At 40.4% G+C, this 18,937-nt stretch overlaps 1 protein-coding gene across 1 annotated transcript in view; it reads right to left on the minus strand.

The window, feature by feature from the left end:
- Nucleotides 1-1,923: 1,923 nt before the first annotated feature.
- Nucleotides 1,924-18,937, minus strand: part of pgs1 (phosphatidylglycerophosphate synthase 1) — a 45,033-nt gene continuing 28,019 nt past the window's right edge. The window contains exons 6-11 of the mRNA XM_026178326.2: nucleotides 16,842-17,020; nucleotides 13,178-13,377; nucleotides 11,605-11,896; nucleotides 10,286-10,434; nucleotides 10,067-10,187; nucleotides 1,924-3,183 (exon numbers count right to left, since the gene is read on the minus strand). Coding sequence (XP_026034111.2) covers nucleotides 10,068-10,187; nucleotides 10,286-10,434; nucleotides 11,605-11,896; nucleotides 13,178-13,377; nucleotides 16,842-17,020 — 940 coding nt within the window. The 3' untranslated portion in view covers nucleotides 1,924-3,183; nucleotide 10,067. The remainder of the gene's footprint in view (nucleotides 3,184-10,066; nucleotides 10,188-10,285; nucleotides 10,435-11,604; nucleotides 11,897-13,177; nucleotides 13,378-16,841; nucleotides 17,021-18,937) is intronic.

An 18,937-nucleotide genomic window follows, 5' to 3' on the forward strand; every position in this document is an offset into this window, starting at 1 on the left:
TAGCTGCAAATCCAAAACGTAAATCTGATCTGGAAACCAGCAAGAAGTTATCACTTCTGTCCTGTGGTGTGGTCCACCATCAAGCTGGAAATGGACTGTCACCAGATCGCTCCTAAATCATTGTAAGGAGTTTTTGTTTTTTTAGTATTAGTATATTTTTTAGTATTTAGTATTGTTAATACAGTACCTATTGACCCTTGGTAAGTATATTAAAATTATGCCAATAAGAATAACAGAAATAGAAAACGTGATTGTTCTTCACCATCATATAAAAAATACACATCGCCATTCTAATTACACTCACAGTCACATCTACAGGCACCTGTTAACCTAACGTGCACACCTGGAGAAAACCCAAGACATTCACGCTGCAGGACAGCAGTCCTGACCCTCATAAAATAAGAATTCATATGATGAAGTGGCAAAGGAAATAAACAGTAATACTATTAATAGAAATAAGTAAAGTTAATCACAGCTGTAGCAGACTGGAGTTGTGTTGAAATGTGTCTGCTTCATAGTGCACTCCTCTGGACGGAAAAGTTTGAGATAAAATAAACGACTCCTCGTGAAAGCTGCACAGCAGCAGAATCTGAGATTCTGACTTTTCTGAAGCTGACGAAGATTCAGCTCAGGACTCAGTCGAGACTGAGCAGCGTTTAGTTTGTTGCCATACATTTCCCCCCTGCCCCGTTTTGTTACTACTGTTGATCTTCTGTCCATGAAAAGGAAGGTAAAACAGAAATAGTCAAATATTTATTTATCCACATTTCTTGTAATTTATTGTTTTTGTCTCAATAAAAGTTTGCAAAGAATCTTCTGCTCCTGTTTGAGTTCATTATTTTACTGAAGTTGTTTTATTGTTCATTTGTAATGAATAAGTTTGATTTAAAATGAAGTGAGAATGGTTCCGATTAGTTTTCTCTAAGCACCTTCTGAGGTTGTTCGACCGCATTTCTTCTGTAGTGTAAACACTAACGTGTCCTGATGCAACCTAGACAGTCATTAATGCAGGACATGGTGGCCTCTGCAGTCACCTGTAACCTCATCCTGCCAAACAGCTGCAATAAACTAAACACAGCCGGCCTTTTATCTTGTATAACCTTTTTTTTTTTTTTTAATGAACTTTTGTATGGGTTTAATTCCAGTGCTCCCTGTCCCACTTGACCTCAATCTAAAGCATGCCGCCAGCTACCGAACACAGGTTTCAATACTCTGTTCTCATTCATTTAAGCACTTATCTCACCTTTATCTAATGTAACTCATGAAGCAGCCAGTCATTCTAGCAGAGCTGTCAGTAAACTACGTTATCTTCTGTAAAGTTTCCCCACATCCTGCTAATGTTGATGTGACCTGATTACTCTGGAAAACCACAGCGCATATCAAGGAGATGAAAGCACGAGCACTGAAGCAGACCTGGGAAATTCCCCTTCCAGCGAAAGGTACGGCTGAAGTAGTACGTGTTAGAGCTGTGACAGAAGGCAGACTAATCAGACATCGGCTTATGTGTCGCACTCCGCAAAATATTAGTACGAGTCGATCTCGCTGTGTTCTTCTCAACTGGCAAGAGTGGCTCACGCAGTGTTCACTAGTGACGATTAGTCAACATTTGAATCATACTTGATGGCCGATTTGTGGTCAAACACCCACATAATTCCAAAATTCATGATAGGTTTTTTTCAGGGCTCCAAGTGGTTACAAACAAATTTTTATGACAGCTGTCAGAGCTTTACAGTCCACTGTGTGAGCTGTCATCACAAAGCAAAACAAAGGGACATCATAAAAAGGAAGGAAACTCGAAAGTGATTGATCTGAATGCAGTGGAAAACACACCACAGGGTTCAGGTACCTGAAGCTGCAAGAGGCTGAAATGGTTCCAAACTGAAGCCAGATCTTAGTGGAGGCACCAGGAAAGATGGAGGCTTATTGCTTAAACCTTTTTAACTTTATTGGGATTATTTTACAAAAATAGCTTCATGTTGTATAATGACTTGAAACTAAGATCAAAAACACATCAGGAAAGTATTCAAGTGAGAATTTGAGGTTTTCTTGTAAACTTTTATACAAGCATATTTGTTTTTGCAACCAGAGAAGTCTGCCCCTGGTGGCCATTAGAAAGAATGCATTTCCGCATTGGCCTCACTGAAGCTGTCTGTCAAGGTCAGTCATTCCCAAAATAATTTGACTTTAAAGTCAAATAGATTTCTATTTTCTATTCAGTTTTTCTTTTAGAATCACAAAGGATGCTTTGGTTTTGTTTTTTGTTATTTAGACTAAAATTTTAAAATCTTTACATTTAAAAAGAAACAACTAATGAAACGAGGCTGAATTGTTAATTTAATAATGAAGTGATGAATAGGATTCAACAAATAAAACAAAAGATTAAAAAAAAGACTGAAAACACACAAAGAATAAGGAACACAACAAAAGCAAACAGAGCAGCTTCAGAAAACATTTTCTTTTATATTTAACATGTAAAAAACCAGCAGGAGTGGTCGTCGAGCAGAAAAACCAAAACAAAGAGCTAATAGACACCAAACCTCAGGAAACCTTTCACGTCAGCTTTGTTTCATCTCTCGTTTAAAGCTTTTCCACACGAATCGCTGAACTCGAGCTCAATCAGAAAAATCAAACGCTTGAGGACACTTTAAAAACTCCCCACACATTCACTCTTTAATTTACAACAATAACACAGACTGTACAGTCAACTTTACTGCAGGCAGAGCTGTAAACACAGCGTCAAACGCTCATCGAGGTGTCGTCACCAAACAACCTTCATCTGATCAGAGACGTTCACACATGAAGTGCCTGCTTTTTTCCTCCATGCATGCAACACATACCTGTGGACGTGTACGTATGTTAACAGAAGTAAGTTTGTTTTTTTTTTTTATGCTTGTAGTTAATAACACTACAAAACCAGAGTCCCACAGTGCTATGACGTCACGTGTTAATACATAAAGAGTGTAACGGTGTGAAGGTGGATCCAGAGCTTTAACAAACAGGATTTACCTCCCGAGTACGCCACATACATGTGCTGCTGTGTGTGTGCATGTGTTTCAGTCACTTCCTATGACACACAGAGGACGCCGGCTCCCAGCGTGCTGAAGGTCATCCAGAGTGTGCTTCTTCCACAGGAGCTGGCCGACCTCCACCTTCAATTCATGTCCAGAATGGACTGTCTGCCACCTGCGGAAAAAAAAAAAAAAGCTCAATCTGCTGATTCCCGAGTGATTTTTAGTTGTGGTTTGTGGTTATCATAAAGGACATGATGTGAAGGCTGAGAGTCTGGCAGCACTGCCGAGGTCTTCCTCATTATCACCATTTTTGTTTGTTTTCTAAATGATTTCTGTCCTTGAAGACAACCTGAAGGTTTTTCTAAAATCTAAAAGACTCTTATTAAGCTGGAATAAAACATTAGAAAATATGGAGCATTAATAACACCTGCTAGCTGGTATCAATACATGTTAAGAGCAGTATTAACACAGGCTAAATGAGCCTGTGTTAATTTATTCCTTACGGTTTAAGCCCAAACTCACGCTGACAGTTTTCTACACCAGCATTTCTTTATCGTGTAGAAAACCCGAGACACACTGGTTAAATTGCGCTTCTTTATCTTATATTAAGATATCTCAGAGATTAAATGTGTAGTTAAACTTGTTCACAGTGACAGAAACTGGAGTCCAGCCCACATAAGCTCAGAGTGGGCTGTTTGTGGCCTGTGATGTAAAATTAGTTTGACATCCCCGCGATGAAATGCTTTATCACAGGGACGTCAAACTTTTACTCTGAATGCTCCGTTTCTGGTTTGAAAAACACTTTTTTCAGTTTCTGTCTTTCATGCAGGTAGTGAGGATTTGTAAACAAGTTGGCATCTTGAAAGCAAACTAGGGGCAACCTGCCAGCATGCAAAGCAACCACAAGCAGGTTTTTGGTGCAGCATCCTCTGCACTTGATTTCACCCAGCAACTACTCACATGCAAACAAAGTGCATGTTTCCAGGGGACTGCTGACTGGTCTTTAGCAGTGATCTACTGTTAGACATTTTTTTATATTGACTGTTTTATATGTTTAAGCACTTTGACCTACAACAGCAGCATTACTGTACTAAAATGATAATTATTATTATTAATATATCTGTTTGACTGCATGAGCACTGAGCAACCAAATGGCTCACAGGTACATTACTTATCTATATCATATGGTATTATGTGATCACGCTGCATGGCAACCAACTATCAAAGGGCTAATATGACCCATTTTTAGCATTTCAGAACCTATATTACCTTTAAAAAATGACATTGTTTTAATTCCATGAAAATAAAAACCTGATCCGCAGAAAGAGCAGAGCCTCCACTTTTATCCATCTTAAACTCACCTTTGTTTTAATATTTACATCATTTCCAACAAAACAACAAGACTTTTGCCATTTTCAGCATTTTAGTAACAGGAATATGAGGTTTGGTTACATAACCTCACATTTATAAACTGTTATAATAAATTAGATTAATATATTTGATTTGCATTCATCAGCTGCTTAAAAAAAACAAACATGTTTTTTGCTTTTCCTTTAAGGCACAAAGAGACCTGTTGCTTCTACTTTTATGTCTGATAATTACGGTGAAATTAATTCACATATGCATCTTCTCAGTGCTTACATGAGTCGGTTAATTACCATCACAAAGCACAAACTTTGGAGCCCTTGTGCAGCGTTACATTTTATATGTTCAGGGTGGAAGCTTTGCTGTGTCCTTTCCTGGACTCTTCCATAGACTTTTCCATATAATTTTGTCAGTGCAATTTCAAATGTTAAATTTAATAGAATCTGATCACTATACATTTATATGTTGTTGGGTTTTTTTTTAATCTTAAGTTGGTGTGATTACATGAATTTAAGACGATTACCTGGCAGAAGTTCAGGTTCAAACTGATTTTGATGGTTTACATTTCCTTAGCTTTAAAGTTCATATTTCTGGTTGTTTTTGTGTCATATTTCTCTGACTAAATAAAATTAACTTGGAAAATGTCTTGTAGTGTCTTGGCTGTAAAAAGGTCTGGGACTACTTTATATAAAAAAGGTCACGGTGGGGCAAGTTCACTGCATTGGGGAAATCTCAGTTTCACCACTAGAGGGCAGAGGAGACCTTCTCAATCCGCCACGCTGGGTTAGAGTGGGTGATGCTGTGTGGACATCAGCTGCGTTTTAACCCCATGTGGTTTGGAGAGGCTCCAGCTTGTTGTCACCAATTTCCAACAATAGACAGCCTGCGCTGCTGATAAGAACTTTTTAACCGGCACAGCCATTGTTGGAGGGCTGCGTTTTGTTTTTTCCTCTGTCAGGAAAAAAAGGAGGCGATAAGCAGTACAAGTACACAGATCACAATGCCAGATGGATACAAAACAGGAGCGAGCGCGAACAAACTGATCTAAACAGGTTATTTATTGTCTGCCTGAAATTCAAAGAAAAAAGTTTTAAAAAATTAAATAAAAAACCCAGAATGTATTTTTAAAGAAAACATTTAAAAAAAAAAAAAACAGCACTTTTATATTTCAAATAAGTAAATATGATGAATCTGGTTTCCTGGACCTGAAGGTGAATGTGTAGCTGGGGTCACTGAGGCTGCTTTGCTTCAGGAACAGAGCCGTGTGATCCCATTAAGGAACAAAGGCTCTGACAGAGGAGCTTCACGTATGCCAGCAGCCCGTATGCTCAGCACGTGCTTCACCTTTAATAATAATGATATAGAGCACTCGTGCGTAAATGTATTTCTCAAATGCAAACATAGAATAAATCATCACAGCCTTCCTGTTGACTGAAGTCGCATATCATGGCCTGATGAGGTAGTGAAACAGCTTTCAACAAATGCCTGACAGCACACAGCTTTCATCACATGCAGAGTCGCCCTGAGCTTCCTGAGCTCAGGGACCCTACACGTCGTAGGTGCACGCAAGGACAGGACGCGGTCTTTAACCCGTCGGCGGCCTAATCTGTGAAAACTAAGTGTTTTCAGCTGCGTGAACAGATCTGATCCTTCTTCGTGCAACTTGTTGAGAAAAGGAAGAGTGTGGAAAACAGCTTGCCTGATTCTCCTGAATCTGGAGGAGTAAATAGTGAACATGTTGGAGACTATTTTCAGCAGCAGTTTAATAAACATTTGTAGCTGTGATGATTTCTAACAAAGAAGTTGTACACTTGTTATCACGAAGACTGCAGTGGGGTTGTGTAGAGTGTCTTCCAAACGCCTGGCTTTCTGCTTTTATTTCAGTCACATGTTAATTCTGTAATAATTACAGATACACGATCACAAGGTCAAACATTACCAGACTTCCAGATCCAGCTCCCCCCAGCTATGCTTTCAAACTGTGAAACAAAGGTTTGACAGAAGGTGGGCCTGCTGGAATATTTCACATATTTATTCCCTTCACGTAGGGTTAGTTAACCTATTAACCCTGTTACACACTTTTTTCCTCAACATCATCGGTGGGATTTGTTTTTGTTTTGTTTTTTTCCAGAAAAATCTGATGTATGTAAAACAATACACAAACTGATATTTAAGCTTTTTTATTTTGTTTACTTACTATTAATTTAACATCCCAGTTTTTAAAAATGAGAAATTAATTTAAAAATTTACAGGATTAAAAACATGCAAGGCGGTGTATTTTCATGGCTCTTATGTTTAACAGATTTTTCATTTATTCATTTCTATTTTAATATTTTTACATAATGGTCACTCTGCAATGCCATCTATTGTTTTTAATACTTAAATGTTTTTAATACTGGTTGTTTGAGGTCTAAATGCAGCATTACTGCACTTAAATAATAATTATTACTAATATCTTACTAGAAAGCATGAATCTCTGATGACAGCCTTAGCACACAGTTACCTATCTTAGGCTCCTGAAGGTTCTTATCTATATCAAATATTATTGTGTAATCACGTTGCCAGGCAACACCTGTCGAATGGCTAATACTATATGAGCCATTTTTAGCATTTATGAACCTATATGACCCTACAAAACCATTAAATCGTTGCAATTTCACAACAATAAAACCTGATTTAGATCCAGAAAAAGAAAACTGTGATATAAATGATGGCGTTGCCTGCCAACTACCTTTCGAAACCACTGCAATGGCACTGACCCGTACCAGCTTGCATAAATGTATAGATTAAATGATTAATCTCAAATTTAAACACCTAAAAAAAAGCAACTACGTTAAATTTGACTCCATTATTTCACTTTCAGGGTCTGCTGTGTATATTTTAATCAGGAATCCTGTAATTTTGTGGTTTAAGTGCTTTACTTTTTCTCTTTTTTTTGCAACTACAGAAGAATGAGATTCACGGGACACAGGCTAAACACAAAACTACTAATATCAGGATCCATTCATTGCTTACTTTTACTGATAAATAAAAGTAAAGAGCACGGCCAGCCTCACAGTTTGAATACTTCTTAAAAAAAGGTATGTCAGATTTTTGCTGACGCTCAATCAGAACTCATTCTTAAGATGTTTATTTTGTTTTAAAGGAAGTTTCTTCAAGGCGGCATTCACAGTGTTGGGCCTTCACAGGAAAAGAGGCCTGAATAGCTCGAGGCTGATGTTTGAAACAGCTGACATATAGCAGATGTCAAATCTGCAAAAAGTGTGAGTTTTAATGTGCGTGTGAGAGCTTTTTCTTTCTTGAAGTGGCTCAGACTTATTCACAGAGATTAGGATCAAATCGCACAGCTGTTTGCATTTTTAGCTCACAGACACCAGTGAGTCTTTTCTCTTATCTAAATATGATGTAAGAGTTGAGGCCAACTTTGAGCCTGGAGTCATTGATGAGTCTCGCAGACCTGAGCGTGCGTCACAGAGTCGGTAACTCGAGGACATACAACTTTTTTTTCTATTTTTTCCCTCTCCACTGTTTCTCCAACAATAGGCCTGAATACACTCTTACACACATCATTGTTTGAGAATGAAAGATGACCTATTTTAGTCCATTTCCCTCTGGCAGCACATCAATCAGCATTTTTTTTTTTCACAACTCTATTCAGGTAGTGATAAGACACCACCCATTTACCGTCAGTATCCAGTCTGCAACACTTCCTGTTCTCAGAAACCACCACCAAAAGAGAAAAGAAAAAAATGCTGACTGTCTTTCCATCAATCTTTAGCTGCAATCTTGACAGGCTTCCCTCCTGGCTGATCTTCAGTTTATGATGCGACCACAACTTTAACCGTCCCCCTGAATGTTTCTGCTAAGCAGAAGCAGCCTGTTCACTCAGGGTTTTTTTGAGCTGCTGAACCTTAAGAGAGTTCACCTCTCGCCAAGTCCTGACAGGATTCACGGTTACCCAGACCTCAGTATCAAATCATCACCATAACACCACGATGACTCACTCAGCGGTGAATCAGCCGACACGCTGTCCCTGCTCTCACTTTGGTGATTTGGGCTGCTGGGAAGGCGAGGACGGGACCTGCGATTTGGGACTCACCGCAATGACTGCAGGCATTTCGAAGAAGCCGCAGCCTGTTTTACTCTGTGTGTGTGTGTCTGTAAATAATGTTTGGGCCTATATTTTGTCTACTCTTTATTTGCAGACAAACTAAATAAAAATACTGGAGATGGTGTAGAAAGTAAATCAGCTACGAGGAAATATTCTGTTGTCTTTAATAACCTGATGATACTGATGTTGAATTTTTGCATATGTTCCAAAAGTTGGTATATTTTAGTACTTAACCGTCATTTTTCCAGGCAAACAAAGTCATCCTTTCCGCTTCCCCATTCCTCAAATGCAAACACCTCCTCTGTTCTGTTAGAAAAGACGGTGAGCTAAATATCTTTGAGTTTGTCACATAAAACAAACAATTACTGTGGGCAAAAAAAGTAAAAACGTTTTAGGAAACTAGATGCATCGCCCAAAAAAAATCATCATATTTAATGCTTGCATTTGCCAGTGTGCAAATGTATTATAACTGACGCCATATGGATTATGTAAGACTTTAGTCTGCGCGCAGAAAAATATATGAGGCTCAAAATGAGCTTTGGTAATCGTTGTTATTGCAGATGACAGCATGAAGTCAAACCCGAGGTGCGCTGCTAGTTAACGAGGCACACAGATCTAATAACCTCTGTTAACTCATCAAAACAACAACAAAAAAAGCAGTTAGCCAACCAGACAGGGTGTAAGCATGACCGTTTAGATAACACTCAACTCGTTTTGCCTGAGGACTTTCTTTTTTTCAAAATGAAAGTTTGCAATACGGAGGTTTTTTTTCCAGCGAGTCTTCAAGAAGAATGCGTTTGAAGTCGTTCAGGAACAGGAAGTTACATTAGAGCCCATCTCAGCTGCTGCAGCTTTCCTCTGCAGGCTCAGTGAGAGGTCTCAGGCCTGACATTACAGGTCTGTGGTCAGGGATCAGGAAGCAACCTGTGACATTAACCTGTGACAGGGTTAATTTGTCACGCAGGCCAGAAGTGGAGCATCACGCATCAAGTGATCTGCTTGAAGCTCTAACATTTACAGAGGTTTATTTCCAAGTCTTCAACATCATCTTCCTTCCTTCCTTCGGAGCCAACTTCCTCTATAAATGCTGAATTTAAGTCCAGTATTCTCTCTCTTTTAGCTCCATTTTTGGCCTCCACCAGCAAAAAACAGCAAACAAGTTTATAGAGAGTAGTGAGAAACCCCAAAGTAATTAGCCGTATGACTCTAATACAGCAGATTTTTGTGACATATTACAAAAACCTTTTGGAGAGGCCTAAAAATAGTCAATCCTAAAAGAGTGTTGTGGAGCACAATAGCCCCTTTTCTTACTTTCTTTTGGCCCACAAAGGGCTTCAAGGACAGCAACATGTGTTTTCATGAGTACTCTCCTTGATATTGACTAACACCCACAATAAATTTTTATTATTTATATTTTGCTCTACCCTGTTCTCTCACAGCCAAATTGGACTCTTTTTTTTTTGTCTCCCACAAAAATGAAAATAAGCTGCAATAAAGTGAAATCATCCTTATAATGAACTCAAAACTAAATTTTAATGAGTTTTCATGTGTAGTGAGTTGTGCACCTGTGTGGCTGCACCTCAGAAAAAGTTCTTGATGAGTGGCGTGACCAGTTTCACCCACAGTTTAACGTGGCGGTCGGGCCGCTCGAACGTAGAGGTGGACACTTCAGCGGACCGCCGGTACAACATCTCCTGCTCCTGGGAGTTTAAAACGCAGGTGTTCGTTCAGTTACGCAGACTTACACATTCATTCATCATCATGTCTGGCTGTGGTTTGTGGAAAATAAAGAGCCGACCTCCTGCAGCTGGCTCTGCAGCTCCTCATTCTCCGTTACTATGGCAATCTGGGCCTCCAGGTCACGGTGAACCGAGCGGTAACCGAAATTAGGGGAGCCAATTAGAGTGAGGCAAGGCCGATCCTGCCCCTGGAGGTAATACCACAGACCTGTGAGAGAGGAGAAAAGGAGTGAGCCAGCGAGGAGGTAATGCTTCAGAGAGCCGTTTCCAGCAGAGATTTCTGCCGGCCTAAACCACAACTAAAAGGAAGCACATGCAGAAATCCCCAGAGCAGATCCAAAACCCTAAAATATGAGAGAGAGTGAGTGTGCATCCTCGTCCCGAGGCTACAACACAGTGACTGTACAAGTCCTCGTCTCTCACGCTACATACCGCTGCGACCACAAGAAGAACAGCAGAGGAGGCAGAACAGCGAGAGTAATGTGTTTTATTATTTTCATTGAGACAAATACAGCTCATCTAGACGTCCAGTCCTGGCTCAACTCGCAAAATCTCATCAGCTGTTGATCCGCGAGTATTTTTTTGCATGTGAGGGGGGAAAAGAAAAAAAATTGCAATCATAATGAACAGTTGTTTCCATTTGTCAAGGGATAAATACATTTATTTTGGACATATTAGTGGAAAATAAAAGGAGAAAAACAGGCTGAATGAAGTCCAAACTCTGGCATGTTCTCATAATGCAATCAAACATTTGAGATGCACTTGATCTGTCCTTTTATAACAATGAAAAAAAAGTGGAAGGATCTCTTCAGGATGTTAAGTTTGCTCCTTTTTCGGGACTAATAAAAGTGAGGCTAACCCTTCAACTGCAGTTCCTGTCCAATTTCAGCACCGGAATGAATCCGGTTTCATGGATTTAACAGATAAATAGGGCCTGCATTGATGTACAGCCCATCTAAAAACAAATAATAATAATGATTTGAAATTCTAATATTGCGTCACTCAAGCACTAATTAGCAGATGTGTGTGTGTGAATGGCTGGATCATCTAGTTACAGATTCCTGGGAACAGCTGAGTTTGGGGGAAGCTACATTACTGTCCACAAATCTCGATCCACCCTCATTTCTTGAAATGTTTCTTCCAAGGAGCCAGACTTTCTTGGGATTTTTAAAGTGCTCTTGAGCAACAGTTCTCCAGGCTCCTGAAAGCCTTTTGTTATCCCAGGAATTAAGTTAAGTCACTTAATACTGACTTATGAATCATTCAAACATAAAAAGGCAACCAAGAACAAACAATTTGGCAAAGAACCAATTAGGTTCTTTGGCTTAAGACGTTCGCACATTACTGTATAAAGTATATGTAGTTTAGTGTCGCTCACCTTTAGCGTGGAAGGTCCACTCTGGTCGGTGGTACTCATGCAGGTGTACCCTCTCCTGCTGGCCCCCCTGGCACACCTGTTTGTAAAACTGCCTGGCGATGTGAGTGTACGCTGCAGGGATTGCTCCAGCGATGCCCTTGGCCCCAAAGAACCCATTGACCTCGGGGGAGGCGGTGAGGATACGGTAACTGGCTCCAGCCTTGAGCACCAGCCGCATGTACGCCCGGGTCAGATTGAAGTAACCCGATGTGAGAAACACAGTAGACTCGGGTCCGGCATCGGTCAGCAGACGCTGGAGGGATGACGAGAGAAAGGAAGTGAAGAAAACCCCAATTTTCCTTTATTTTATTCAGCTGACTACATAGACAGTCTGTTAATGAGACGAAAACCTGGTTATCTTGTCATTTCCTTTCTTGTTTACTCTACAAACAATAATAATACAATAGTTAACTAACAGAGTCAATTCTTCAGGGAAGGCTTTCCACAAAGTTTAGGAGTTTAAGAGGTCTGACACTGACGTTGCCTCGCAGTCCCTGAAAGGTGTTCTGCCAGGGTGAGTTCAGGACTCTGGTGTGGAAGAAGTTGACTGGCCTGCACAAACTCACTGATCCATTTCTTTAATGAACCTTTGGTTGGTGCACTGGTGCGCAGTCATGTTGGAACAGGAAGGCGCCATCCAACTGTTCCCACAAAATCACAGCGCCACGTTGGAATTCACTGAGCTCCTGAGAGAGACCAACTCTTCATGAACGTTTGTAGAAGCAGCCTTCATGCCTACGTGCTTGACTTCATACACCTGTGGCCATGAAAGTGACTGGAACAGCTGAATTCAATGATTTGGATGGATGAGTGAATACTTCTGGCAATAAAGATATCACGACATGAGGAGTGGCTCGAGACTTTTGCACAGTAGTGCATATTTTATTTTATAACCTACCATAAAAACTTTGTACTGAAAATATGCAAACCGCTCATCCAAACAACCTCAAATTCAACACTGCACTTTCTCAGCTTTCCATCAATACACCCATTACGCCTGAAGTGTATCGGGCTGACAGACAATGATTTCTCTAATTATTCGTAGAATGAAATTCATTTTTATTGCTGGTAATGGATTCATAATGTCAGGAACCTGATAAGAGTTTCCTTATTGTTCAGCTCTGACTTAATTATTACTTAAATTTATTGATGGCTAAATTACAGTATATTGCGCTAGCAATCATTTTATTATATTTATTCCCAGAATATGTGACTATGAAACAAATAATTATCCTTGATTTATGGTTTAGTAGTCATGTATCATTTTATTAGTCATCTGCACAAAACATGTAATGAGTGAAGGGTTCATCCACGCTCACAATGGCCCTTTGGGTGGTGTCTAAATATAATCACCGTTTACAGAAACAAGCAATGAGTCAGGTAATTACAATGACAGAAATCTGCATTTATTTATTTTATTTCAGACCACGCGATAACCAAAAATGGCTTCAATTCCTGAAGAATTGAAACCGTAAAAGGCAAAAAGTTCATTTTAACTACAGATGTACAGATCAGATGCGGTGTTGAGGCTCACCTGTGTGACCTGCTCGTCCACTCTGATGCCAAGAGGTTTCATCTGCACCAGCGGGAACACCCAGGTGTCCTCCTCCACCTCGCTCATCCCCTCATCCTCAGAGTCCTCCGACTGGTTCAGAAGCCGCTGCCTAATATGGGCCGAGTTTACAACCTCCATAATCCGCTTCCTCGCCACTGCCGAGAAGTCTTGCCGGTTGCCTAGTTGCCATAGAGATACAGTAGGAGTGAGTGTGGAGCTAGAGGACTGCAAGTGGGAGACGGGTCAGCCTGATCTCTGGGTCACAGTGTTCTCGGTCATGTGGTCGTGGTACTCATGTTGTAGGGGAATAGAGTCAGTTATACAGTGACACTGTGATACAGCAACAACCTTTCTGAATGACAATTTTTCACGAATAACATTTAAAAAATGCTTAAGGTTGGATCAGGGATATCAAACTCACTTTACATCATGGGTCACATACAGCTTTAAGTGGGCCAGAAAGGTGAAAATCCCTTTTCTGTCAATGTAAAGTAGTTTAACTGCACATTTAATCCCTGCGAATCCTCAATGCAAGAAAAAGAAGTGCGATATCATGAGTATGTCTGTGTAGGTTCTCAGTTATCCAGGTCATGACAGTCTAAGAAGCTTAGAAAGAAAGCGAGTGGACTTTTTAAACGTTTCATGAAGATGTTTCACCTCATATCCGAGAAGCTTCTTTGTATTTAAGCCCGAGTGGGAGTTGTCCCACAGATGGATTAAAGAAAGGAGTAAAAGCCATCTATGTCCACTGTGAACGACCATCTTTGAACAGATGAGGTGGCTTACGACAACAACTCTCTGCCACATACTTTTAAGATCCCTTCCCAGGCGCCTCAACCCCCACTCACGTCAGGTGATCTCAATAGGTCACTTGATAGGGTGAAGCAAGGCCTCACAATGGTTTCAGCTGAAACCTCTGCTAATAACAGCCCACGCTTTTGTCACACCTTGGCTCATGTCGTGAGGCACATGATTAATAGAGGGTCATAAAAACTCCCTTAAGGGACAACTCCCACTAGGGATTAAATACCTGGGATTCTCCCGCATTTGGTTTTAGAACTGAAGAAGCTTCTCAAAGGATAGGTGAAATGTCCAGTCACTTTCTTTCTAAGCTCCTTAAATTTCAGGAGTGCATCTCAGTTTTTCTGCACGATAAAGAAGTGCTGCTGTAATTAATGAAAGAAATCTGTCAGCATGACTCTTTAGGCTTAAATTGTAAATAATAAATATTTAAAATTAGAGAAAAGGTTCTGTCAGCTCATTGCCCAGACTGAATTATAAATTTAGAAACTTTTTGTTAACTCAGAGAAAAGCTGCTATTTTATTTATTTATATATTTTACTGTGGACACTAGGGCTGTGTGATATGACCAAAATCTCATATCCCGATATAAGAATTCTATCGTCCGATAACGATATATATCGTTATATTGAACAACCCTAGTGGACACAATCTAAAAAACACATCTGTTGTTTTTGCCAGGCCAATTCTGGCCCCTGGTTTAAATAAACAGTGCGGAAGGAGTTAAAAATGATGGCTATATTCATGCTAAGTATTCAAAATCGAGTGGGCAGAGCTTCCAGCTACGCCACATTATCAGCAATCCCAACCTCTTAAAATGGATTCACAGTCATGAACGGCACAAAACATTGGAGACATCACCCATCGGTTTGTGACGATCTCTGTTTGCCAAGATTGGGGCCGAGCGTTGTTTTCCTGTAAAACCTTTCTGCAACCAAAATGATCGCCACCCAGTGATCATTTAAAAAAAAATTCAAATTTAAGTCACTTCACTTTTCGCACTCGAAAGTCCATCTTTTATACCATTTAGGTTTCCTGCATTAAATTTACAGCACAGGCATGGAGCTCCAAACCGACATCCACCTAAAAGAACATTTAAACTCGCCTACATCTTTCCAGCTCTCTGATATGAGACACTGAAATGGATTTCATTAAAACTGAGTTAAATCACAGCACTCATTTCAGTCTCTTGCCTACAGAGTCGTTAGCTTAACGCTGACACTTTTTTAATTTTGAGGGCTGCATTCCATTTTAGGACATCAGGGGAGGACTGAGATCGTGGCCAGTTCACAGAGCAAAATGACACAATGTGTCCAAACATTGAAGCTTTGCACTTCCTCTCTAAAAGCTTGCACTGCAACCATAACACTGCAAAACCTGAGCTTTTTTAATGATCCATTTTGACCATGTTCACATTGTTCTTACGGTTTTATACTATTTTTTTTTTAAATTGTACTATTTGTATGATCATTTTTATTATTTTACAGGGAGATTGTTTATATCAGAGAATTTGCATATTTAATTTAGTTTATACATTTATTTATTTATTTATGTATATATTTGGGAGGTACTCAGAGTAAAGGAGCCATTTAAGGAGGCTTGAGGATCTGACTGAGATGCCTCTTGGACAAGGTGTCCTAAGCATGTCCCCGGAAGGCCCCAGGGTAGACCTGGGACATATTGGAGAGGTTATGCCTGTCGGCTGGCCTGGGAACTCCTCTGAGTTCCCCTGGATGAGCTGGAGGAGGTCTCGAGGTCTTTGCTTAGGCTGCTACTCCCCTGAGGCAGATAGAAAAAGGATGGATGTATGACTGCACCTCGCAGAAAAAGTTGCTAAAAGTCACAGGCACACAGCTGTCACTGAAGAAGAATCTGCTATTTAAAACCATTTATGGGCAGCCAATCAGAAGAGAGCTTGTTTCAGATAGAGGATGAACTGAGGGGCAGCACTCAGTGTGAGTATTTTGAACTGTGAATCATGCAAAGTTACTCTAGTACAAGGATACAATTATGGAGCAGGAAATTAATGTAATAGGCCCCCTTTTTGGAGTTCCTTATATCAACAACCACACTCGTGTGAACACATTAGCTGGAAAGCTCCTGCAGTCTGTTTGTGCCATTCCTCTGATAACACCAAATGCATGTTGCTCATCCTTGTGTTAGGACAGATGACCCTACAGGTGAGCAACCTGCATGACGTGAGCCTTTAAACAGTCTTTAAATCATCAGTTATCACCTTCTGCCTGCAGACAAACGCACTTTTTCTTTTAACGCCATTCTTACGATCAATAACAAATCTCATCAGTCATCTTCACAAATGTCTTTCACTAGAATTTCTCCAGTGTCTGTGTGTGTGCACGCGCACGTGCATGTTTGTGAATTAATTATGTGTGTGTATCAGTTCCCATTTCATATCTTCTTCCAGCAACACTGTGACATCACAACTCTATTCCTGGTGTTCGTTTCCATGGCGGTCCAGTCCTGCAGACATGATGTCATTCATCCCTCAAACGAACATCCTGGCAGCCTGCACTCCAGTTACGGACACACTGTACAAATATGTGTGCGTGTGCGTGTGGACAAAACCCTGACAGTTTCACATCCGGCTCCATGGCTAGCCAACCGCAAGAGCTCGCTCTACATCTTCCTCACTGTACTCTCACAGAGCTCTCCTCCCTGGCCTGCATCTGGCTTGTCTAAGCTTTCAAGCTCCATTAGCAAACTCCTGGAGTTGAAAACAGGCTGCAAGTGAGCATGGAGTGTCACATGCTGTCAAAACATGCTGAGGGTAAACATCTGTCTCTGTGCACAGGCCAGGGATACAGGAGTGTTCGGTTTCTACCTTTGTACGGGTGCACCATGTCCTCGAGCATGGTCACCGAGTCGTCGGGCTGGAGCTGCAGGGAGACGTCTCCCACGGCCTCCACCAGGTCGGAGAAGAAGTCGGCAACCTCCCTGCAGTTCTCCAGCAGCACGTACCGGTCCTGTCTGTTGGTGAAGTACGAGTCGCTCAGGTTGGCCCTGAAACACAAGATCCGGGAAAAGTAAGAGTAGAGAAGGAGGAATAAGGAAGCTAGTGCAGGGGTGGGGGATCTTATTGAAATGTCGTCATATGAATATTTTTCTGAAACTGTGTTTATTCAAGAGGAAGGGTGGTGCCATTCAAGTGAAATCAACATATCAATTATCATGTACTCACGAAAGGAAACTGAGACAAAAGCCTCTAAAGCTGCGTATTCTTCTTAGCTTTAACTTTTTTTAAAAAGAGGTGGCAGACACAGCCTTAACGGGGGATCCAATTCATTTCATATGATACCCAATTCAAAATAATCCTCGATTATTCTGTACCAGGCTTTGGAGCAGCCAATCACAAAGCCATTTTAGCCCTCTCCACCCATGCCTTTAGCCAACGGTTTGTAAGTTGAGCTGAGTCACACAGCTGCTTATTCACAACATCTCCCGGTTCTGATTAAAGGATGCAACATTACCGGTGCGGCTTTATGAGTTATTAACACAGGATTAACTGTGACAGCCCAACATGTCGTTAATCTTCAGTAAAAGTTTTTTGTGGGCCCAACTTAACCTGCAGGAGCATCTTGTGGAACATGCTTTGCTGCCAAGGAGGAAATGAACAGACCGCGTGTTTTAGAATGAACACAAAGCATGTCACGACTTCTTTAATGCACCAACACTGGCGCAGTGCCAACGTCCTCCATAAATTTATTGGAAATTTTCTGCATAGTTATTGTGAAATGGGAAACACATCTTCCTATTTCCAGTAAAACTTTAGAGACTCTGAACAAGATCACACACGACAGACAGGAGATAGGAGAAGGGCAGGTTCAAATATATGAAACTGCCAAAACGTCTTATATCCCATCAATATGAGGTGCCTAGAAAGAGACAGGCCCTCGGGGTCAAGACTCGTCAGAGACTAATACTTGGAAACATTCCTCAGGATTTAAGTGGAAATATCTTCAAAGGTCATCATCATGAAATATCTTCAAAGGGGCAAGGATTCTTGTTTTAAAGAAGTGAGAAACTTCTATCAGAAATAAATGCCAAACACCTCGAAATGCGTCTGAAATCAACAGGTTATAACGACTTAAATTATTTAAAAAAAAAAAAAAGAAGAAGAAAAAAAAAAAAGACCTGCATCAAGATTCACCTGCGTGGTAACAAAACGCAACAGTCGCAGCTGTAAATATGTTTTAGTCGGTTTACATGGTGGAAGTAAAGAACGGCACTTTGCGTATCCTTTATTTGTTTTAATGTTATGTTTCCAAAGTCCCAGCGATGTTGATTCTCCATTTCACAGCCGTAAGTTGCATCTGCATGTACTGAAACATGACTACATTACAAACTTATCCTGACAGAGTGCATCCCAGACAAAAGATGAGCCTTGGTAACAAAACGTAGCTATAAAGGAGCCCTGTCATATGCAGCTACTTGTCTTGTTTAGCCAACGTTAAACTGGTGCAGCAGATTATAAAGCTAAGACATCTGTGTTAACCCACACACACGATTCATTTTTGTACTTAACAACAACAAAAAATGAGTGCACTGTACATACAGCACTGTGCAAAGGCTTTAGGCCACCACCCATTTCTTTATATTTTAATAGGAAAACAGCAGAGTGATTTAGTAAAATATACATGGAGGTATAATATATAAGGCAACAATTCAGTTTGTACCATTGTAACGAGCTTAAAAGTCAGTACCTGTCACCCTCTGTTCATCTTTGGCTTTTTCCTTGATTCAGCTTAAAAAAAAAAAATATTGGAGCAATTATGGGTTTTTTGAGTTTTTTTGCAAACAGGCTGCTAGTAACCAAGTGCTTAAATATACAATTTAAAATTTGTTCTTTGCTGTGGTTATGTTTAGACAAAACTGGTTCCGCTCTGTTGAGCAAGGGCCTTGTTTATCCTTGAAAGACTA

Source organism: Astatotilapia calliptera, chromosome 8 (assembly GCF_964374335.1).
Source record: "Astatotilapia calliptera chromosome 8, fAstCal68.1, whole genome shotgun sequence".
In the NCBI taxonomy this organism is placed as follows: Eukaryota; Metazoa; Chordata; class Actinopteri; order Cichliformes; family Cichlidae; genus Astatotilapia; species Astatotilapia calliptera.